This window comes from Macaca mulatta, chromosome 16 (assembly GCF_049350105.2).
Source record: "Macaca mulatta isolate MMU2019108-1 chromosome 16, T2T-MMU8v2.0, whole genome shotgun sequence".
Lineage (NCBI taxonomy): Eukaryota > Metazoa > Chordata > Mammalia > Primates > Cercopithecidae > Macaca > Macaca mulatta.
The window spans coordinates 66,886,137-66,905,024 of NC_133421.1; the positions used below are offsets into that span (position 1 = coordinate 66,886,137).

The 18,888-nt window shown below is 53.3% G+C and overlaps 2 protein-coding genes and 1 pseudogene across 4 annotated transcripts in view; all 3 read left to right on the top strand.

Moving 5' to 3' along the window:
- Positions 1–18,888, top strand: part of ATP6V0A1 (ATPase H+ transporting V0 subunit a1) — a 170,944-nt gene that overhangs the window by 67,471 nt on the left and 84,585 nt on the right. The window contains exon 21 of one of the 2 annotated variants that reach the window (XR_013406774.1): positions 1,573–2,503. The exons of the other annotated variant lie outside the window; for it this stretch is intronic. The gene's annotated coding sequence lies outside the window, so the exon portion shown is untranslated. Of the gene's footprint in view, positions 1–1,572; positions 2,504–18,888 lie in introns of those variants that run through there. 2 annotated transcript variants of the gene reach the window in all.
- LOC707079 (protein tyrosine phosphatase type IVA 2 pseudogene) lies at positions 7,460–8,261 on the top strand (annotated as a pseudogene). The gene has a single exon (XR_001440461.3). The product of XR_001440461.3 is annotated as a protein tyrosine phosphatase type IVA 2 pseudogene (transcript).
- NAGLU (N-acetyl-alpha-glucosaminidase) lies at positions 10,182–18,844 on the top strand. The gene is made up of 6 exons (XM_015119713.3): positions 10,182–10,591; positions 11,329–11,476; positions 12,372–12,518; positions 12,666–12,751; positions 14,708–14,964; positions 17,418–18,844. Exons 1-6 carry the CDS (start codon positions 10,209–10,211, stop codon positions 18,626–18,628), a joined length of 2,232 nt encoding a protein of 743 aa, XP_014975199.3. The 5' UTR covers positions 10,182–10,208; the 3' UTR covers positions 18,629–18,844.

The window sequence follows — 18,888 nt, forward strand, 5'->3', positions numbered from 1 at the left end:
GATAAATGGATCAATAAAAGGTGGGAGGGGCATGATGGATATTGTTCTACAATTAACAGGAATGAGATACTGATAAATGCTACAACATGAATGGACCTCAAAAACCAGCCACAGAAGACCAACAATGTATGATTCCGTGTATCTGGAATGTCTAGAATAGACAAACCCATAGACACAGATTTGGTGGATGCCAGGACTGGATGCCGGATGGGGCTGGGGAGAGAGTTACAGTGGGGAGTGACTCCTAAGGAGTATGGAGTTTCTTTTTGAATGATGAAAATGTAAAGTTAGGCTGCTGATGGCTGCACAATTATGTGAATATACTAAAACCCATTGAATTGTACACTTTACATTGGTAAATTTTTTTTTTTTTTTTTTAGATAGAGTCTTGCTCTGTTGCCCAGGCTGGAGTACAGTGGCATGATCTTGACTCACTGCAACCTCCACCTCCCAGTTTCAAAGGATTCTCCCACCTCAGCCTCCTGATTACCCAGGATTACAGGTGCGCACCACCACACCCCGCTAATTTTTTTTTTTTTTTTTTCTGAGATGGAGTTTCACTCTTTTTGCCCAGGCTGGAGTGCAGTGGTACCATCTTCACTCACTGCAACCTCCACCTCCCAGGTTCAAGTGGTTCTCCTGCCTCAGCCTCCTGAGTAGCTGGGATTATTGGCATGCAGCACCACGCCCTAATTTTTGTATTTTTAGTAGAGACGAGGTTTCACTATGTTGGCCAGGCTGGTCTCGAACTCCTGACCTCATATGATCTGCCTGCCTTGGCCTTCCAAAGTGCTGGGATTACAGGCGTGAGCCACGGGGCCCAGCCTTACACTGGCAAATTTTATGGCATATAATCTGAATAAAATGGGAGTGGCCTAGGGCTTCCTTGGGAAGAAATTCCTCCCATGCCTCTCTGATGAACTGTGAGGAAGCAGGGCCAGTGAGTCCTTGGCTAGACTGAGTTCTCAGAATCCAGTGGCCTTGGGCTGCTTCCAGCTGAAGATGGGTTGACCAAGATTGAGCTGTGGAGTGTGCAGGAAGTCCCAAAGCCCTGTGGTAGGGGGTGGGGAACAGGATAGCTGCATCCATTTGTTCCTGGGGTTTTTTTGTTTTTGTTTTGTTTTGTTTTGTTCGAGATGGAGTTTTGCTTTTTGTTGCCTAGGCTGGAGTCCAATGGGGCGATCTTGACTCACTGCAACCTCTGCCTTCCAGGTTCAAGCGATTCTCCTGCCTCGGGCTACCAAGTTGCTGGGACTACAGGCGCCCACCACCACACCCGGCTAATTTCTTGTATTTTTAGTAGAGATGGTGTTTTGCCATGTTGGCCAGGCTGGTCTGTAACTCCTGACCTCAAGTGATCCACCCATCTCGGCTTCCCAAAGTGCTGGGATTACAGGCATGAGCCACCGCGCCTGGCCATTTCCTTCTGTTTTTTGTTTGTTTGTTTGTTTGTTTTTTTGAGACGGAGTCTTGCTCTGTCACCCAGGCTGGAGTGCAGTGGTGTGATCTCAGCTCACCACAATCTCCGCCTCCCGGGTTCACGCCATTCTCCTGCCTCAGCCTGCCGAGTAGCTGGGACTACATGCGCCCGCCACCGCTCCCGGCCTCTCCTGTTTTTAAGAGATGTGCCCTTTACCCTGATCCCCTTCTTGTGGAACCCCAAGGACCCCAGACGTGTGTCTGATGAGTCTGTGCTCCTGTCCAGGAAATGCCCCTCATCTTGAGGTCCTAAAACCAGTGTTGGAGAGGGTGGCCTTGGCATCCTTGGCCTGGGGAGTCCCAAGCTTTGTAGAGATAGGTGACAAGTCTATCACCAGACTGCACTTCTTTCTGCCCCAGGAACCTTGGGTAGAGGGGGCATTGGACCTCAAAGCCAGCTGGCAGCCTCAGTGTTTCAGATCAAAGTGGCCTGCCCCCTCAATGCCTCAGCCTACCCAAGGCATGTCCTAGGTGTGGGCTGCTCTCTGGTGGCCAGATAGGGAAGGACTCATTCCTCCTCTGGCAAGGTGGGCTGGGATCTGAGCTGGGCTGTGTGATAGGCAGGCAACTGGATTAGATGGGCAGAGACTAAGCAATCCTGGGGTATTCTGGAGCGCATGAGCAGAGGGGTAGGCTAGCCAGGAGCAAAAGATGAGATGGGCTGGAGAGCATGCAGAGAACCCAGCCAACTTGCTTCACACACACTACTGGAAAAGTAATGAGTTGTGTCACATAGTAAAAGATCAGGCCAGGCGCAGTGGCTCATGCCTGTAATACCAGCACTTTGGGAGGCTGAGGCGGGTGGATCACCTGAGGTCAGGAGTTCAAGACCAGCCTGGTGAAACCCCATCTATACTAAAAATACAAAAATTAGTCAGGCGTGGTGGTGCATGCCAGTATTCCCAGCTAGTCTGGAGGCTGAGACAGGAGATGGCGCCACTGCACTCCAACCATGGGGGACAGAGCCAGACTCCATTTCAAAGAAAAAAAAAAAAGAGGATCGAACAGTACTAAAGGCCCTATTATCAAAAAACAAAAACAAAAAAAAGGCTTTCACTCAAAATGTGAATCTCCCCCTCCCTCCCACAACCACTGTTTACAGAGCCTTAAAATTAAAAAAAAAAAAAAAAAAAAAACAAGCAAACAAACAGATGATAATGTGTTATCTTACTCTGTCGCTCTGTTGCCTGACCTGGAGTGCTGTGGTGCCATCTGGGCTCACTGCAGCCTCGACCTCCCAGGTTCAAGCGATCCTCCCCTCTCAACCTCCCCAGTAGCCGAGACTGCAGGTGCATGCCACCATGCCAGGCTAATCTTTGTACTTTTTGTAGAGAAGGTGTTTTGCCATGTTGCCCAAGCTGGTCTTGGACTCCTAGACTCAAGTGATCCACCTGCCTCAACCTCCTAGGATCAAGGGCCACCGCAATGGGCTAGACTTTTTTTTTTTTTTTTTTTCAATTTTAAAGTCAGGGTCTTGCTTTGTTGCCTGGCCTGGAGTTGCAGTGGTGTGATTGTGGCTCACTGCAGCCTTAAACCCCTGGGCTCAAGCCATCCTCCTCTCTCAGCCTCCTGAGGAGCTAGCTGGGACCACAAACACAGGCCTCTGTGCCCAAGTTTTGTAGAGACGGGGTTTCTCCATGTTATCCAGGCTGGTCTCAAACTCCTGGACTCAAGTGGTCCACCTGCCTCAGCCTCCCTCAGTGCTGTGATTACAGGTGTGAGTCACCACATCTGGCACACCTAGTGCAGTCCTTCTAGAGAGTTGGCCACTCCCAGCCCCGCAGCCTTTCTCAAGCTCTCCCTGATCAGATAGGAAGCCTGACAAATTGCATTGCCTGGGGAAGAGCAGCAAGAACCCTGCTCTGGGAGTCAGGAGTTCCAGTTCTAGCCCAGAGCTGCTTTCCTTACTAGTTAGTGATCTTGCCCAAGTCACTTCCTGTCTCTGGCTCTGTTTCCCAATCTGTAAAATTGTTACTGGAAAGGGGTCCCAATCCAGACTCAAAGAAAGGTGAAGACAGCAAAAATCACACCCCCTCCAGACAAAAAGTTCTTATCTGAGCAATTTAGATAAGGAGCAATCCAAGGAGCAAAGACACCTGTTGACCATCAAATAGGCAATCTGGAGGCAAAACTCCTTGTGTGGGGAATTTGAAAGTAATCAAGGCCAGGCATGGTGGCTCACACCTGTAATCCTAGCACTTTGGGAGGCCAAGGCAGGTGGATCACTTGAGGTCAACAGTTAGAGATCAGCCTCGCCAACATGATGAAACACAGTCCCTACAAAAATTAGCCGGGCATGATGGTGCACACCTGTAATCCCAGCTACTCAGGAGGCTGAGACAGGAGAACTGCTTGAACCAGGAGGTGGAGGTTGCAGTGAGCTGAGATCAGGCCACTGCACTCCAGCCTGGGCGACAGAGGGAGACTCTGTCTCAAAAGAAAAAACAAAAAAAACTTCCCTAGTATTTAAAATTGGCATCTGATTCCAAGCCTCTTTCAACTTTTATAAGTAACTAAAATGTCTATATATTTATATATATATATATATACACACACACACAACAAACACTTATTTCTCACACTTCTGCAGGCTGGAAAGTCCAAGATGAAGGTGCTTATAGATTCAGTGTTTGGTGAGGGCTCACTCCCTGCTTAATAAGCTGTGCCTTCTCACTGTGGTTTCACATGGTAGAAGCGGGTAGGGCTTTCTCTCTGGCCTCCCTTACAAAGGCACCAATCTCATTCCTGAGGGCTCTGCCTTCACAACCTAAAATTTCTGTACATTCTATGCCGTGCTGAAGCTCAATTTACAACCCTAAGTTCCCACCTTAAGGTCCACACATGCTCCTAAGGAAAATCCACCGCAGCACACTCAGTCCTCCCGCGGAGGCACCGCTGCACTCGGCTGCAGCGTTCTTCCTTTCTAATAAACTTTCCTTTTCCAAACCTATACTGTTGTTGGTAAGTTCTTTTTTTTTGAGACCCCTCCTCCCACCCCAAGACATGCCAGTAGTTCCAGCTAGTTGGGATGCTGGGATGCTGAGACAGGAGATGGCGCCACTGCACTCCAGCCTGGGCGACAGAGGGAGACTCCATCTCAAAAAAAGAAAAAAAAGAAAAAAAAAAAAGGATCAAACAGTACTAAAGACCCTATTATAATGATGTCTTTCACTCACAGTGTCCCTGAATCTCCCCCTCCCTCCCACAACCACTGTTTACAGAGTCTTAAATAAATAGATGATAATGTGTTACCTTGCTCAGTCCCTGGCCTGGAGTGCTGTGGTGCCATCTGGATTCACTGCAGCCTCGACCTCCCAGGCTCAAACGAACCTATTCTCCCAACCTGTAGCTGAGACCACAGGTGCATGCCACCATGCTGGGCTAATCTTTGTATTTTTTGTACAGAAGGGGTTTTGCCATGTTACCCAGGCAGGTCTTGGACTCCTAGACTCTAATCCACCTGCCTCAACCTCCTAGGATCAGGGGCCACTACGATGGGCTAGACTTTCTTTTATGAGTCAGGATTTCGCTCTGTTGCCTGGTCTGGAGTGCAGTGGTGTGATCATGGCTCACTGCAGCTTCAAACCCCTGGGCTCAAGCCATCCTCCTGTCTCAGCCTCTGAGGAGCTAGCTGGGACCACAAACACAGGCCTCTGTGCCCAGAAGATTTTTGTAGAGACAGGGTTTCTCCATGTTACCCAGGCTGGTCTCAAACTCCTGGACTTAAGAGCTCCACCTGCCTCCACCTCCATAAGTGCTGTGATTACAGGAGTGGGCCACCCCATCTAACACATCAAGTGCAGTCCTTCTAGAGAGTCGGCCACTCCCAGCCCCAGAGCAGCTTTACTCAAGCCCTCCCTGATCAGATAGGAAGCCTAACAAGTTGCATTGCCTGGGGAAGAGCAGCAAGAACCCTGCTCTGGGAGTCAGGAGTTCCAGTTTTAGCCCAGAGCTGCTTTCCTTACTAGTTAGTGATCTTGCCCAAGTCACTTCCTGTCTCTGGCTCTGTTTCCCAATCTGTGAAATTGTTACTGGAAAGGGGTCCCAATCTAGACCTTAAGAAAGCTGAGAGAGCGAAAATCACCCGGTGACCATTGAACAGGCCCCGGAGACAAAAAGTTCTTATCTGAGCAATTTAGATAAGGAGCAATCCAAGGAGCAAAGACACCTGTTGGCCATCAAACAGGCAATCTGGAGGCAAAACTCGTCTGGAGAATTTAGAAGTAATCCCAGCACTTTGGGAGGATGAGGTAGATGGATCACTTAAGATCAAGAGTTCGAGGGAGCGGCACCAGCGGCCGGACACCGCGCGAGGCGACGCCACAGGGCAGCGGCAGCAGCGGGGGCGATGGCGGCAGCAGGAGACGCAGCGGCGGCCGCAGCAGCAGCAGCAAGAAGACTTGAGACGCGCCGCCGCCGCCAGGCCGGGCCGAGTGTCGCGCGCCGAGGCTGAGTGGGGAGTCGTCGCCGCCGCCACCGCTACCGCCGCTGCCGCCGAGGTGACTGAGGAGAGAGGCACCTCCTCGCTCCCGCCGCCGCCGGACTTCAATGCCCAGCCCCCAGCTCGCCAGCGTGTTTCGTTGGAATATACGTTGCACATTTATGGCGATTCTGAGGGTGAGGGCAGACTTCTGCCAGGCTCAGCACAGCGTTTTCGCTGACAAGTTAGCTTGGAAGTTCTATGTGCCATAATTAACATTGCCTTGAAGACTCCTGGACACTGAGACTGGCCTCAGAAATAGTTGGCTTTTTTTTTTTAAATTGCAAGCATATTTCTTTTTTTTTTTTTTTTTTTTTTTTTTGAGACGGAGTCTCGCTGTGTCTCCCAGGCTGGAGTGCAGTGGCGTGATCTCGGCTCACTGCAAGCTCCGCCTCCCGGGTTCACGCCATTCTCCCGCCTCAGCCTCCCAAGTAGCTGAGACTACAGGTGCCCGCCACCACGCCCGGCTAGTTTTTTGTATTTTTAGTAGAGACGGGGTTTCACCATGTTAGCCAGGATAGTCTCGATCTCCTGACCTCGTGATCCACCCGCCTCGGCCTCCCAAAGTGCTGGGATTACAGGCTTGAGCCACCGCGCCCGGCCGCAAGCATATTTCTTTTAATGACTCCAATAAAATTCAGCATCAAGTAAACAAGTGGAAAGTGACCTACACTTTTTTTTTTTTTTGGATACTGAGTCTCGCTCAGTTGCCCAGGCTGGAGTGCAGTGGCGCGATCTCGGCTCACTGCAAGCTCCGCCTCCCAGGTTCACCCCATTCTTCTGCCTCAGCCTCCCGAGTAGCTGGCACTACAGGTGTCCGCCGCCACGCCCGGCTAATTTTTTTGTATTTTTTGTAGAGACAGGGTTTCACTGTGTTAGCCAGGATGATCTCGATCCCCTGACCTCGTGATCGGCCCATCTCGGCCTCCCAAAGTGCTGGGATTACAGGCGTGAGCCACCTCGCCTGGCCAACCTACACTTTTAACTTGTGTCACTAGTGCCTAAATGTAGTAAAGGCTGCTTAAGTTTTGTATGTAGTTGGATTTTTTTGGAGACTGAAGGTATCCATCTGCAGAAATTGAGGCCCAAATTGAATTTGGATTCAAGTGGATTCTAAATAATTTGCTTATCCTGAAGAGAGAAGCTTCATAAGGAATAACCAAGTTGAAGAGAGAAAACAGATTGATAATAGGTATTTTAGTGGTTTTTTTTTTTTTTGAGACGGAGTCTCGCTCTGTCGCCCAGGCTGGAGTGCAGTGGCGCGATCTCGGCTCACTGCAAGCTCCGCCTCCCGGGTTCACGCCATTCTCCTGCCTCAGCCTCCCGAGTAGCTGGGACTACAGGCGCCCACAACCGCGCCCGGCTAATTTTTTGTATTTTTAGTAGAGACGGGGTTTCACCATGGTCTCGATCTCCTGACCTTGTGATCCGCCCGCCTCGGCCTCCCAAAGTGCTGGGATTACAGGCGTGAGCCACCGCGCCCGGCCTTTAGTGGTCTTTTTAATGTTTTCTGCTGTGAAACATTTCAAGATTGAATTTTTTTTTCCACTTTCCCCATCACACACGCACGCTCACACTTTTTATTTGCCATAATGAACTGTCCAGCCCCTGTGGAGATCTCCTATGAGAACATGTATTTTCTGATAACTCACAACCCAACCAATGCTACTCTCAACAAGTTCACAGAGGAACTTAAGAAGTATGGAGTGATGACTTTGGTTCAAGTTTGTGATGCTACCTATGATAAAGCTCCAGTTGAAAAAGAAGGAATCCACGTTCTAGATTGGCCATTGGATGATGGAGCCCCACCCCCTAATCAGATAGTAGATGATTGGTTAAACCTGTTAAAAACCAAATTTCATGAAGAGCCAGGTTGCTCTGTTGCAGTGCATTGTGTTGCGGGATTGGGAAGGGGCACCTGTGCTGGTTGCACTTGCTTTGATTGAATGTGGAATGAAGTACGAAGATGCAGTTCAGTTTATAAGACAAAAAAGAAGGGGAGTGTTCCATTCCAAACAGCTGCTTTACTTGGAGAAATACCGACCTAAGATGCAATTACACTTCAGAAATACCAATGGGCATTGCTGTGTTCAGTAGAGAGAAATGTAAAAGAAGGCTGACTTGATTGTGGCATTTAGAGGGAACTCTTGGTACCTGGAAATGTGAATCTGGAATCTTACCTGTGTCATCAAAGTAGTGATGGATTCAGTACTCCTCAACCACTCTCCTAATGATTGGAACAAAAGCAAACGAAAGAGAAATCTCTCTATAAAATGAATAAAATGTTTAAGAAAAAAAAAAAGAGTTCAAGACCAGCCTGGACAACATGGCGAAACCCCATCCCTACAAAGGTTAGCCAGGTGTGGTGGCATGTGCCTGTAATCCCAGCTACTCAGGAAACTGAGATAGGAGAATGGCTTGAACCTGGGTGGCTGAGGTTCCTGTGAGCTGAGATTAAAAAAAAAAAAAAAAAATCATACTTTCCTAGTATCTAAAGTCGGCATCTGATTCCAGGCCTCTTTCAACCTTTTTTCTTTTTTCTTTTTTGAGATGGAGTCTTGCTCTGTCATCCAGGCTGGAATGCAATGGTGCAATCTTGGCTCACTGCAACCTGCACCTCCAGCATTCAAGCGATTCTCCTGCCTCAGCTTCCCAAGTAGCGGGGACCACAGGAGTGTGCCACCATGTCTGGCTAACTTTTGTATTTTTAGTACAGATGGGTTTTCACTATATGTTGGCTAGGCTGGTCTCAAACCCCTGACTTCAGGTGATCTGCAAGCCTCAGCCTCCCAGAGTGCTGGGATTACAGGCATAAGCCACCGTTCCTGGCCTAAGGTTGGCTATTTTTATGGTTATTTCTTGATTATATGATAAACAAGGGGTGGGTTAGTAATAAGTTTTCCAGGCCGGGCGCGGTGGCTCACGCCTGTAATCCCAGCACTTTGGGAGGCCGAGGCGGGCGGATCACAAGGTCAGGAGATCGAGACCACGGTGAAACCCCGTCTCTACTAAAAATTACAAAAAATTAGCCGGGCGCGGTTGTGGGCGCCTGTAGTCCCAGCTACTCGGGAGGCTGAGGCAGGAGAATGGTGTGAACCCGGGAGGCGGAGCTTGCAGTGAGCCGAGATCGCGCCACTGCACTCCAGCCTGGGCTGGGCAACAGAGCGAGACTCCGTCTCAAAAAAAAAAAAAAAAAAAAAGTTTTCCAGAAGAGGGGTGGGGATTCCTCCCCAACTGAGGGTTCCTCCACTACTTAGACCATATAGGGTAACTTCTGGACGTTGCCATGGCATTTGTAAACCGCCTGGTGCTGCTGGGAGTGTCTTTAGCATGCTAATGCATTATAATTAGCGTATAATGAGCAGCAAGGACGACCAGAGGTCACCTTCCTGATTGTCTTGGTTTTGGCAGGTTTTGACCGGTTTCTTTGCTGCATTCCATTTTATCAGCGGGGCCTTATGACCTTTTACCTTGTGCTGGCCTCCTGTCTCATCCTGTGAGGAGGAAGGCCTAACCTCCCAGGAATTCAGCCCAGCAGGTCTCTGTCTCATTTTATGCAGCCCCTGTTCAAGATGGAGTCGCTCTGGTTGGAAACTTCTGACAAAATGACAGTTCCTGTCATGTTGCTGCTGCTGCCAATGGACAGCCTTTAACGTGTCCGCCAGCCCTGCCCCACGGCCGGCCTGGGCTCACATGGCCCCATCCCTCCTCGAACCTCCTAGCCTGTTCCTCAAATCTGCAAGCTCTCTGCCTTCCCAGGGCCTTCATAAATGCATTTCTTCTCTCTGGAAGGCTCTTCCTTTCCCTCTTCTAGTCAATTCCTATTCATCTCTGAGTTTCAGGTTAAAAGTCACTTCCTTTGGAAGTCTTACCCTTGCACTTCTTCGCAGCATCACAACTATGATGGAAATCCTTATTTCTGTAAGTATTTGATTTCTAGGTCAACCCCCTGACACGGACGGTAGGGACCGTCTTCTCGTTCATCAGTAGGGCAGTAGCTATGGCAGTGCCTGATACAGTGCTCTGTGAGGGCCAGCGGGTCCCCTCCGGCCCTGGAGCCAGGGTCACGCGCTCCCCACCGCATGCGGTCACGAGACGCCCCCAAGGGAGTGTCCTGGGACCCGGAAGCCACGACTCCTGGCCCTGAGCCCGGGTTTGGCCTTTGGGTCCACGTGGCCGGAGGCCGGCAGCTGATTGGACGCGGGCCGCCCCGCCCCCTGGCAGTAGCGGGACCCGCCGGGCTGAGACCATGGTGGCGGTGGCGGTGGCCGCGGCGGTAGGGGTCCTTCTCCTGGCCAGGGCCGGGGGCGCGGCAGGCGACGAGGCCCGGGAGGCGGCGGCCGTGCGGGCGCTCGTGGCCCGGCTGCTGGGGCCTGGCCCGGCGGCCGACTTCTCGGTGTCGGTGGAGCGCGCCCTGGCTACCAAGCCGGGCTTGGACACCTACAGCCTGGGCGGCGGCGGCGCGGCGCGCGTGCGGGTGCGCGGCTCCACGGGCGTGGCGGCCGCTGCGGGGTTGCACCGCTACCTGCGCGACTTCTGCGGCTGCCACGTGGCCTGGTCCGGCTCTCAGCTGCGCCTGCCGCGGCCACTGCCCGCCGTGCCGGGGGAGCTGACCGAGGCCACGCCCAACAGGTACCGCCCCGCAGCTTCCCCGCGTCCGCCCGAGGCGCTCACCCCTTCCCTGAGCCGCTGCCACCCAAATCGGGAGGCTGAACGGGGAGCGCTGGCCGGAAGGCCCAGCTGCGCCGCTTCCAGTAGCTGTGTGGCCTTGAGCCAGCCACTCTGCTTTTCAGAGCCTCGGCTGGCCCACCTGAAAAACGAAAACAAGACGCCTACCGTGCAGTGTTATTGTGAGGATTTGCACGATGATGGGCGTAGAATTTGTGGTGCACAATTGGTGATGAATGAATTTTCTTCCGTTCCTCCCCCACCCTCTCTTTGAACCTGCGGACTGAGGAAGGACGCCCCCATCCTCCCACACAGGCCTGTGTTCCAGCGCCTGCCACACTGTGGAGTGATGTGTCCACACAACTGTCCCCCGCCCATCTGTCAGACTGTGGGGGCAGGGATTCCCCGTTCCAGGAAAACACCGTGCAGAGGAGGGGCTCTGGCAGGGTGGCATGAAAGTGGAATATGCCACCCAAATACCCGCCAGGCTAGAGGGCCCTGGGGGAGTACAGGGGGCGAGTGCCTCAGAAGCCCAGCCCAGGTACCTGGTCATAGCTCCACCTGGGGTGGGTCCCAGTGTGAAGCAGAAGGGCATTGTTTGGAGCCCCTCCCCTCTCCTCTAGGTGGGGGATGGGGGATTTGTTCCAGGGCTGTGGACCCTGCAGGGTGGGATGCGCCCCCGCTCATGACACTGCCCGCAGGTACCGCTATTACCAGAATGTGTGCACGCAAAGCTACTCCTTCGTGTGGTGGGACTGGGCCCGCTGGGAGCGAGAGATAGACTGGATGGCGCTGAATGGCATCAACCTGGCACTGGCCTGGAGCGGCCAGGAGGCCATCTGGCAGAGGGTGCGTGCCCACTGTCCCCTCCCCACCCTCCTGCCTATGGCGGGAGCCACCCTAGGTGTTTTCACCCGCCCCCCAGCATGGGCGCAGTGTCTTTCTCTAGAAGTGCTTTCAGCGTGCACAATGGCTCTGGCCTCCTGAAAACTGAGGCTTCTGGCCGGGCGCGGTGGCTCACGCCTGTGATCCCAGCACTTTGGGAGGCCGAGGCGGGCGGATCACGAGGTCAGGAGATCGAGACCATCCTGGCCAACATGGTGAAACCCTGTCTCTACTAAAATACAAAAAATTAGCCTGGTGTGGTGGCACACACCTGTAGTCCCAGCTACTTGGGAGCCTGAGGCAGGGGACTCGCTACCCGGGAGGTGGAGGTCGCAGTGAGCCGAGATCGTGCCACTGCACTCCAGCCTGGGCAACAGAGCGAGACTCTGTCAAAAAAACAAAACTGAGGCTTCCAGTTTGAGGAGTGGGGCTCCTTCCCCCATCTCCCCTATGCGGCCAATCACCTGGTCCCTTGGATCCAACTCATGGTCAGCTCTAGATCTGCCTCCCTGGAAGTCTCTGTGCTGCGCCGGCTGCTCCAGGCGCTGTTTAAGCTCTTCACACAGCTGCCCTGCCCTTCTGTCTGGCACCCTTGCTCATGAAGCTTTCTAAGGCCTTCCTCTTGGGGAAAGCCCCTTTGTGCCCCGTCTCCTCACCCATGCGACAAAGGTGTCCCAGTGAACTCACCTATTCACAGGTCTCTTTCCTCTGGGCTGTGGGCTCCCTGATAGCAGGGGTCAGATTTTGTCTCAGTAGCCCTAGCGCCCAGCACAAAGAAGCAATGAGTGAATGGTTGTTGAATGAATGAATGAATGAATGAAGACGAATATATATCTATGTGTGGGCCCTTCCTCCTCAGGTGTACCTGGCCTTGGGCCTGACCCAGACAGAGATCAATGAGTTCTTTACTGGTCCTGCCTTCCTGGCCTGGGGGCGAATGGGCAACCTGCACACCTGGGATGGCCCCCTGCCCCCCTCCTGGCACATCAAGCAGCTTTACCTGCAGGTAAAAGGATGGAAAAGAGAAGGGTGGTACTGGGCTGGCCCTGGGGCTCTTAACTGAGGCGGGGGGGCTCCGTGTGTCCTGGGAGATGAGGGCCTCCCCATAGGACAGCAGTGGCCATGCTCACCACCCTTCCTTCTGTTCCTCCAGCACCGGGTCCTGGACCGGATGCGCTCCTTTGGCATGACCCCAGTGCTACCTGCATTCGCGGGGCATGTTCCCGAGGCTGTCACCAGGTAAGGTGCCGCTCACCTCCTCCACTTAGCTCAGAGAGGGAATTTTATTCCCGTCTAGAACATGACTTAAAAACTTAAGCTTTGGGCTGGGCGCAGTGGCTTACACCTGTAATCCCAGCACTTTGGGAGGCCGAATTGGGCAGATCACCTGAGGTCAGGAGTTCGAGACCAGCCTGACCAACGTGGTGAAACCGCGTCGCTACTAAAAATATAAAAATTAGCTGGGCATGGTGGCATGCGCCTATAATCCCATCTACTCAGGAGGCTGAGGCAGGAGAATTGCTTAAACCCGGGAGACAGACATTGCAGTGAATCAAAATCTCACCATTGCACTCCAGCCTGGGCAACAAGAGCGAAACTCTGTTTCAAACAAACAAACAAACAAACAAACTTAAGCTCTGGATGTAGGCCTGTGTTTGCTTTCTGACTCTGCTACTAACTAGCTGTGTGACTTCGGGCAGATGACATGACTGCTCTGTGCCTCAGTTTCCTTACTTGTAAAATGGAATCTCTACCCACTTGGCTGTAGGGTTTGTAATTATCTCTTGATCTATCTGTGACTTTGCACAGAGTGCTAGCAAATGGCAGCCCTTACGAGTGGCAGCAGGGGTGCTCCAGTCCCTCCTCTCCTGCTCCTCTGTGCTTCCCAGCCATCCTCTCACATGTGGTTGGGGAAAGTCTTCAAGGCCCACCTGAGACCTCCCCTCCTTCAGGAAGACTTGCTAGTGCCCCCCCATGTCCTCCTTTGCACCTGCTAGTGTCTGGCTCCCACACTCTCACAGGACTTCATGTATGCCCGTGGCCTCCCTGCCTGCCTCTTTGCCCCCATCACCAGGTGGCAGGAAACTTATTCATTCAATAAACTTGGTCCAGCTCTCTGCAGCTGCCAGACCTGGCTCTGTGCTGGGTCCTAGGAGGCGGCAAGAAACATGCCCGAGGCCTTACCCCTGATAGGGGAGATACGTTGGCTGAAGGATACAATGCGGTGACAAGGACAGGAATATATGTGGGTTCCCTTCTCCTCTGCCAGGAGAGAGGGGCAGGAAGGGCTCAGGGCAGAGCCCAGCCTTGAAAAACAAGTGTTGCTTAGACGCCATGGCTCATGCCTATAATCCTAGCATTTTGGGAGGCTAAGGCGGGTGGATCACCTGAGGTCAGGAGTTCAAGACCAGCCTGGCCAACATGACGAAACCCCATCTCTACTAAAAGTACAAAAATTAGCCAGGCGTGCTGGTGGGCTCCTGTAATCCCAGCTACTCGGTAGGCTGAGGCAGGGGAATCTCTTGAAGCCAGGGGCGGAGATTACAGTGAGCCAAGATCATGCCACTTCACTCCAGCCTGGGCGACAGAGTGAGACTCTATCTCAAAAAAAAAAAAAAAAGAATATTAAACGCCTCATGTTCTTACTCATAATGGGAGTTGCACAATGAGAACACATGGACACGGAGGGGAACATCACACACCGGGGCCTGTCGGGGGGTGGGGGTCAAGGGGAGAGCTAGCATTAGGGCAAATACTTAATGCATGCGGGGCTGAAAACCCAGATGACAGGTTGATGGGAGCAGCAAACCACCATGGCACAAGTATACCTATGCAACAAACCTGCATGTTCTGCACATGTATCCTGGAACTAAAAGTGTAATTAAAAAAGAGAGAGAGAGAGAGACAGAAGAGAGAGAGAAAGGAAGGAAGGAAGGAAGAAAAGAAAGAGGAGTGTTGCTTGTTTCTGGCCATAGGAAGGGGACAGATAGTGAAAGTTTTTCAGCGAAGGTGGCCAGGGAAGGAGAGGAAACGACTCTAGGCAGAGAGCACAGCCTGTACAAGCCATAGGGGCGAGAGAAACCGGGATGTGCCCCGGGAGCTGTAGAGAAGTTGGCGAGGCTGCTGAGGGGCTGTGGGCCATGATGTACACTATGGTGGCTTCCATGAAATGTCTGAGCTTTTGCTTCCCACTAGGGTGTTCCCTCAGGTCAATGTCACGAAGATGGGCAGTTGGGGACACTTCAACTGTTCCTACTCCTGCTCCTTCCTTCTGGCTCCGGAAGACCCCATGTTCCCCGTCATCGGGAGCCTCTTCCTGCGAGAGCTGGTCAAAGAGTTTGGCACAGACCACATCTATGGGGCCGACACTTTCAACGAGATGCAGCCACCCTCCTCAGCGCCCTCCTACCTTGCCGCAGCCACCACGGCCGTCTATGAGGCCATGATTGCAGGTACAGTGCCTGGGGGAGGTGGGAGAGCCCCCCAGACCCTCATAAAGAAGGGAGTAGCAGATGTCAACAGGGGTAGGCAGAGGGACTGGAATAATGCCTCGCCATAGCACACAGCACTTTACAGTTTACCAAGCACTTGTACACATGCGTCGTCTCAGTGAATCCCACTGTGGTTGAGAGGTGAGCTCTGGAGGCTGACAACCTGGGTCACACCTGGCGCTCCTATTTCCTGGCCATGTGACTTACGACTTCTGACCTCATTGCCAGTGTCTCATTTGTTTTCCCTGTAAACAGGGAATACCTCATAGGTAGAGTAACGCCTGGCCCAGCGTGAAGGCCACTAAGGGCTAGCGATGAACAAGGACTTTGTTTGGTCTCTGTGTGGTTGCTGAGGTAGGCACTGCAGGCAGGAGGTGAGTGGATGCGCCTAAAGGCACTAAGTGCCCATCCTGCTACAAAACTGTGAAGCCAGGGCTCCTTCCTGCCACTTACGAGGAGTGGAGGGGAGGGCGCCCAAGTCAGGAATGACTTGGTGGAGAGGCGTCTCTGTTGGCCAGGAAGAGAACAGATCAGCTTAGCCTTTCTTGAGCAGCACTGCTCTGATGTGGCCCAAACCAGCAGCAGCAGCACCCTGAGCTGTGAGATAGCAAATTCTGAAGCAGAAGCTACATTTTTTTTTTTTTTTTTTGAGACAGAGTCTTACTCTGTTGCCCAGGTTGGAGTGCAGTGGCACAATCTCGTCTCACTGCAACCTTCATCTCCTAGGTTCAAGTGATTCTCCTGCCTCCGTCTCCCGAGTAGTTGGGACTACAGGCACGCACCACCACGCCCGGCAATTTTTGTTGGTTTGTTTTGAGACAGAGTCTCACTCTGTCACCCAGGCTGGAGTGCAGTGGCATGATCTCAGTTCACTGCAACCTCTGCCTCCTGAGTTCAAGCGATTCTCCTGCCTCAGCCTCCTGAGTAGCTGAGATTACAGGTGGCCCCCACCACGCCTGGCTAATTTTTGTATTTTAGTAGAGACAGGGTTACACTATGTAGGACAAGCTGGTCTTGAACTCCTGACCTCAAATGATCCGCCCACTTCAGCCTCCCAAAATGCTGGGATTATAGGTGTGAGCCACCTCGCCTGGCCAATTTTTGTATTTTTAGTAGAGACAGGGTTTCACCATGGTGGCCAGGCTGGTCTCAAATTCCTGACCTCAGGTGATCCACCCACCTCGGCATCCCAAAGTACTGGGATTACAGGCGTGCGTGGGACTACTGTGCCTGGCCTTGATTTTGTTTTTGAGATAGAGTCTTACTCTGTCACCCAGACTGGAGTGCAGTGACACAATCTCGGCTCACTACAACTTCTGCCTCATGGGTTCAAGTGATTCTTGTGCCTCTGCCTCCCCAGTAGCTGGGATTATAGGCACCTGCCATTACCCTAGGCTAACTTTTGTATTTTTAGTATAGACAGGGTTTCCCCACATTGGCCGGGCAGGACTGGAACTCCTGGGCTCAAGTGATCCACCCTCCTCGGCCACTCAGAGTGCTGGGATTATAGGTGTGGGCCACCCCACCCAGCCAGGAAGCCCCACGTTTTTTGTTTGTTTTTTGTTTGTTTGTTTGTTTGTTTTGAGATGGAGTCTCGCTCTTGTCGCCCAGGCTGGAGTGCAGTGGCCAGATCTCAGCTCACTGCAAGCTCCGCCTCCCAGGTTTGCGCCATTCTCCTGCCTCAGCCTCCCGAGTAGCTGGGACTACAGGCGCCCGCCACCTCGCCCGGCTAGTTTTTTGTATTTTTTAGTAGAGATGGGGTTTCACCATGTTAGCCAGGATGGTCTTGATCTTGTGACCTCGTGATCCGCCCGTCTCGGCCTCCCAAAGTGCTGGGATTACAGGCTTGAGCCACCGCACCCCGCCTTTTTTTTTTTTGAGATCAAGTCTCTCTCTGTCGCCCAGGCTGGAGTTCAGTGGTGTGATCTCGGCTCACTGCAAGCTCCGCCTCCCGGGTTCACGCCATTCTCCTGCCTCAGCCTCCCAAGTAGGTGGGACTACAGGCGCCCGCCACCATGCCTGGCTAATTTTTTTGTATTTTTTAGTAGAGACGGGGTTTCACCATGTTAGCCAGGATGGTCTCGATCTCCTGACCTCATGATCCACCTGCCTCGGCCTCCCAAAGTGCTGGGATTACAGGCGTGAGCCACCGCGCCCGGCCAGGAAGCTCCATGTTTTAAGGAGCCCTCTGGGTAACTCTCATGTACCCCCAAGCTGCTGAACCCTGTGCTGGAGTTTCCAGAAGGAAGCGATAAGGACGGGGCAGCGTATGTGCGACAGAGCGTCCCGCTTGTGGGGGTCACGGGAAGCCATGCCCTGGGATAGAGAGAGTCATCTGTAGAGTGGGGTGAACATTCCCTGGCCCCTCTGTCTCATCACTCCTCTTCTCTGTTCCCCCCACCTCCTGACCACAGTGGATACTGAGGCTGTGTGGCTGCTTCAAGGCTGGCTCTTCCAGCACCAGCCCCAGTTCTGGGGGCCCGCCCAGATTAGGGCTGTGCTGGGGGCTGTGCCTCGTGGCCGCCTCCTGGTTCTGGACCTGTTTGCTGAGAGCCAGCCTGTGTACACCCGCACCGCCTCCTTCCAGGGCCAGCCCTTCATCTGGTGCATGCTGCACAACTTTGGGGGAAACCATGGTCTGTTTGGAGCCCTGGAGGCCGTGAACGGAGGCCCAGAAGCTGCCCGCCTCTTCCCCAACTCCACCATGGTAGGCACGGGCATGGCCCCCGAGGGCATCAGCCAGAACGAAGTGGTCTATTCCCTCATGGCTGAGCTGGGCTGGCGAAAGGACCCAGTGCCAGATTTGGCAGCCTGGGTGACCAACTTTGCTGCCCAGCGGTATGGGGTCTCCCACCCGGACGCAGGGGCAGCGTGGAGACTACTGCTCCGGAGTGTGTACAACTGCTCCGGGGAGGCCTGCAGGGGCCACAATCGCAGCCCGCTGGTCAGGCGGCCGTCCCTACAGATGAATACCAGTGTCTGGTACAACCGATCCAGTGTGTTTGAGGCCTGGCGGCTGCTGCTCACATCTGCTCCCTCCCTGGCCGCCAGCCCTGCCTTCCGCTATGACCTGCTGGACCTCACTCGGCAGGCGGTGCAGGAGCTGGTCAGCTTGTACTATGAGGAGGCAAGGAGTGCCTACCTGAGCAAGGAGCTGACTTCCCTGTTGAGGGCTGGAGGCGTCCTGGCCTATGAGCTGCTGCCGGCGCTGGACGAGCTGCTGGCAAGTGACAGCCGCTTCTTGCTGGGCAGCTGGCTGGAGCAGGCCCGAGCAGCGGCCGTCAGTGAGGCCGAGGCCGATTTCTATGAGCAGAACAGCCGCTACCAGCTGACCCTTTGGGGGCCAGAAGGCAACATCCTGGACTACGCCAACAAGCAGCTGGCGGGGCTGGTGGCCAACTACTACACCCCTCGCTGGCGGCTCTTCCTGGAGGCGCTGGCTGACAGTGTGGCCCAGGGCATCCCTTTCCAACAGCACCAGTTTGACAAAAATGTCTTCCAACTGGAGCAGGCCTTTGTCCTCAGCAAGCAGAGGTACCCCAGCCAGCCACGAGGAGACACTGTGGACCTGGCCAAGAAGATCTTCCTCAAATATTACCCCCGCTGGGTGGCTGGCTCTTGGTGATAGATTCGCCACCCCTGGGCCTTGTTTTCCACTAACTCCAAGCCGGGGCAGGTTCCAGGGCCTGGAGCTGGACAAGCATCACAGGATAACCCAGGCCTGGGAGGAGGCCCCATGGCCTGCTGGTGGGGTGTGGCCTGGGGCAACTGGAGGGAAATGAACTGCCCTCCACTACCACCCAAAGTGTGGGATTAAAGTACTGTTTTCTTTCCACTTAAACTGATGAGTCCCCTGGGTCTGTCAGAATGAGAATGATTGGGAGG

Bases quoted from the DNA above. Each gene is read 5' to 3' on its own strand.
- NAGLU (XM_015119713.3), top strand. From the start codon at position 10,209: ATGGTGGCGGTGGCGGTGGCCGCGGCGGTAGGGGTCCTTCTCCTGGCC. The intron at 12,519-12,665 runs GTAAAAGGATGG...CTGTTCCTCCAG, and splicing joins TCAAGCAGCTTTACCTGCAG to CACCGGGTCCTGGACCGGAT. The intron at 14,965-17,417 runs GTACAGTGCCTG...TCCTGACCACAG, and splicing joins CTATGAGGCCATGATTGCAG to TGGATACTGAGGCTGTGTGG.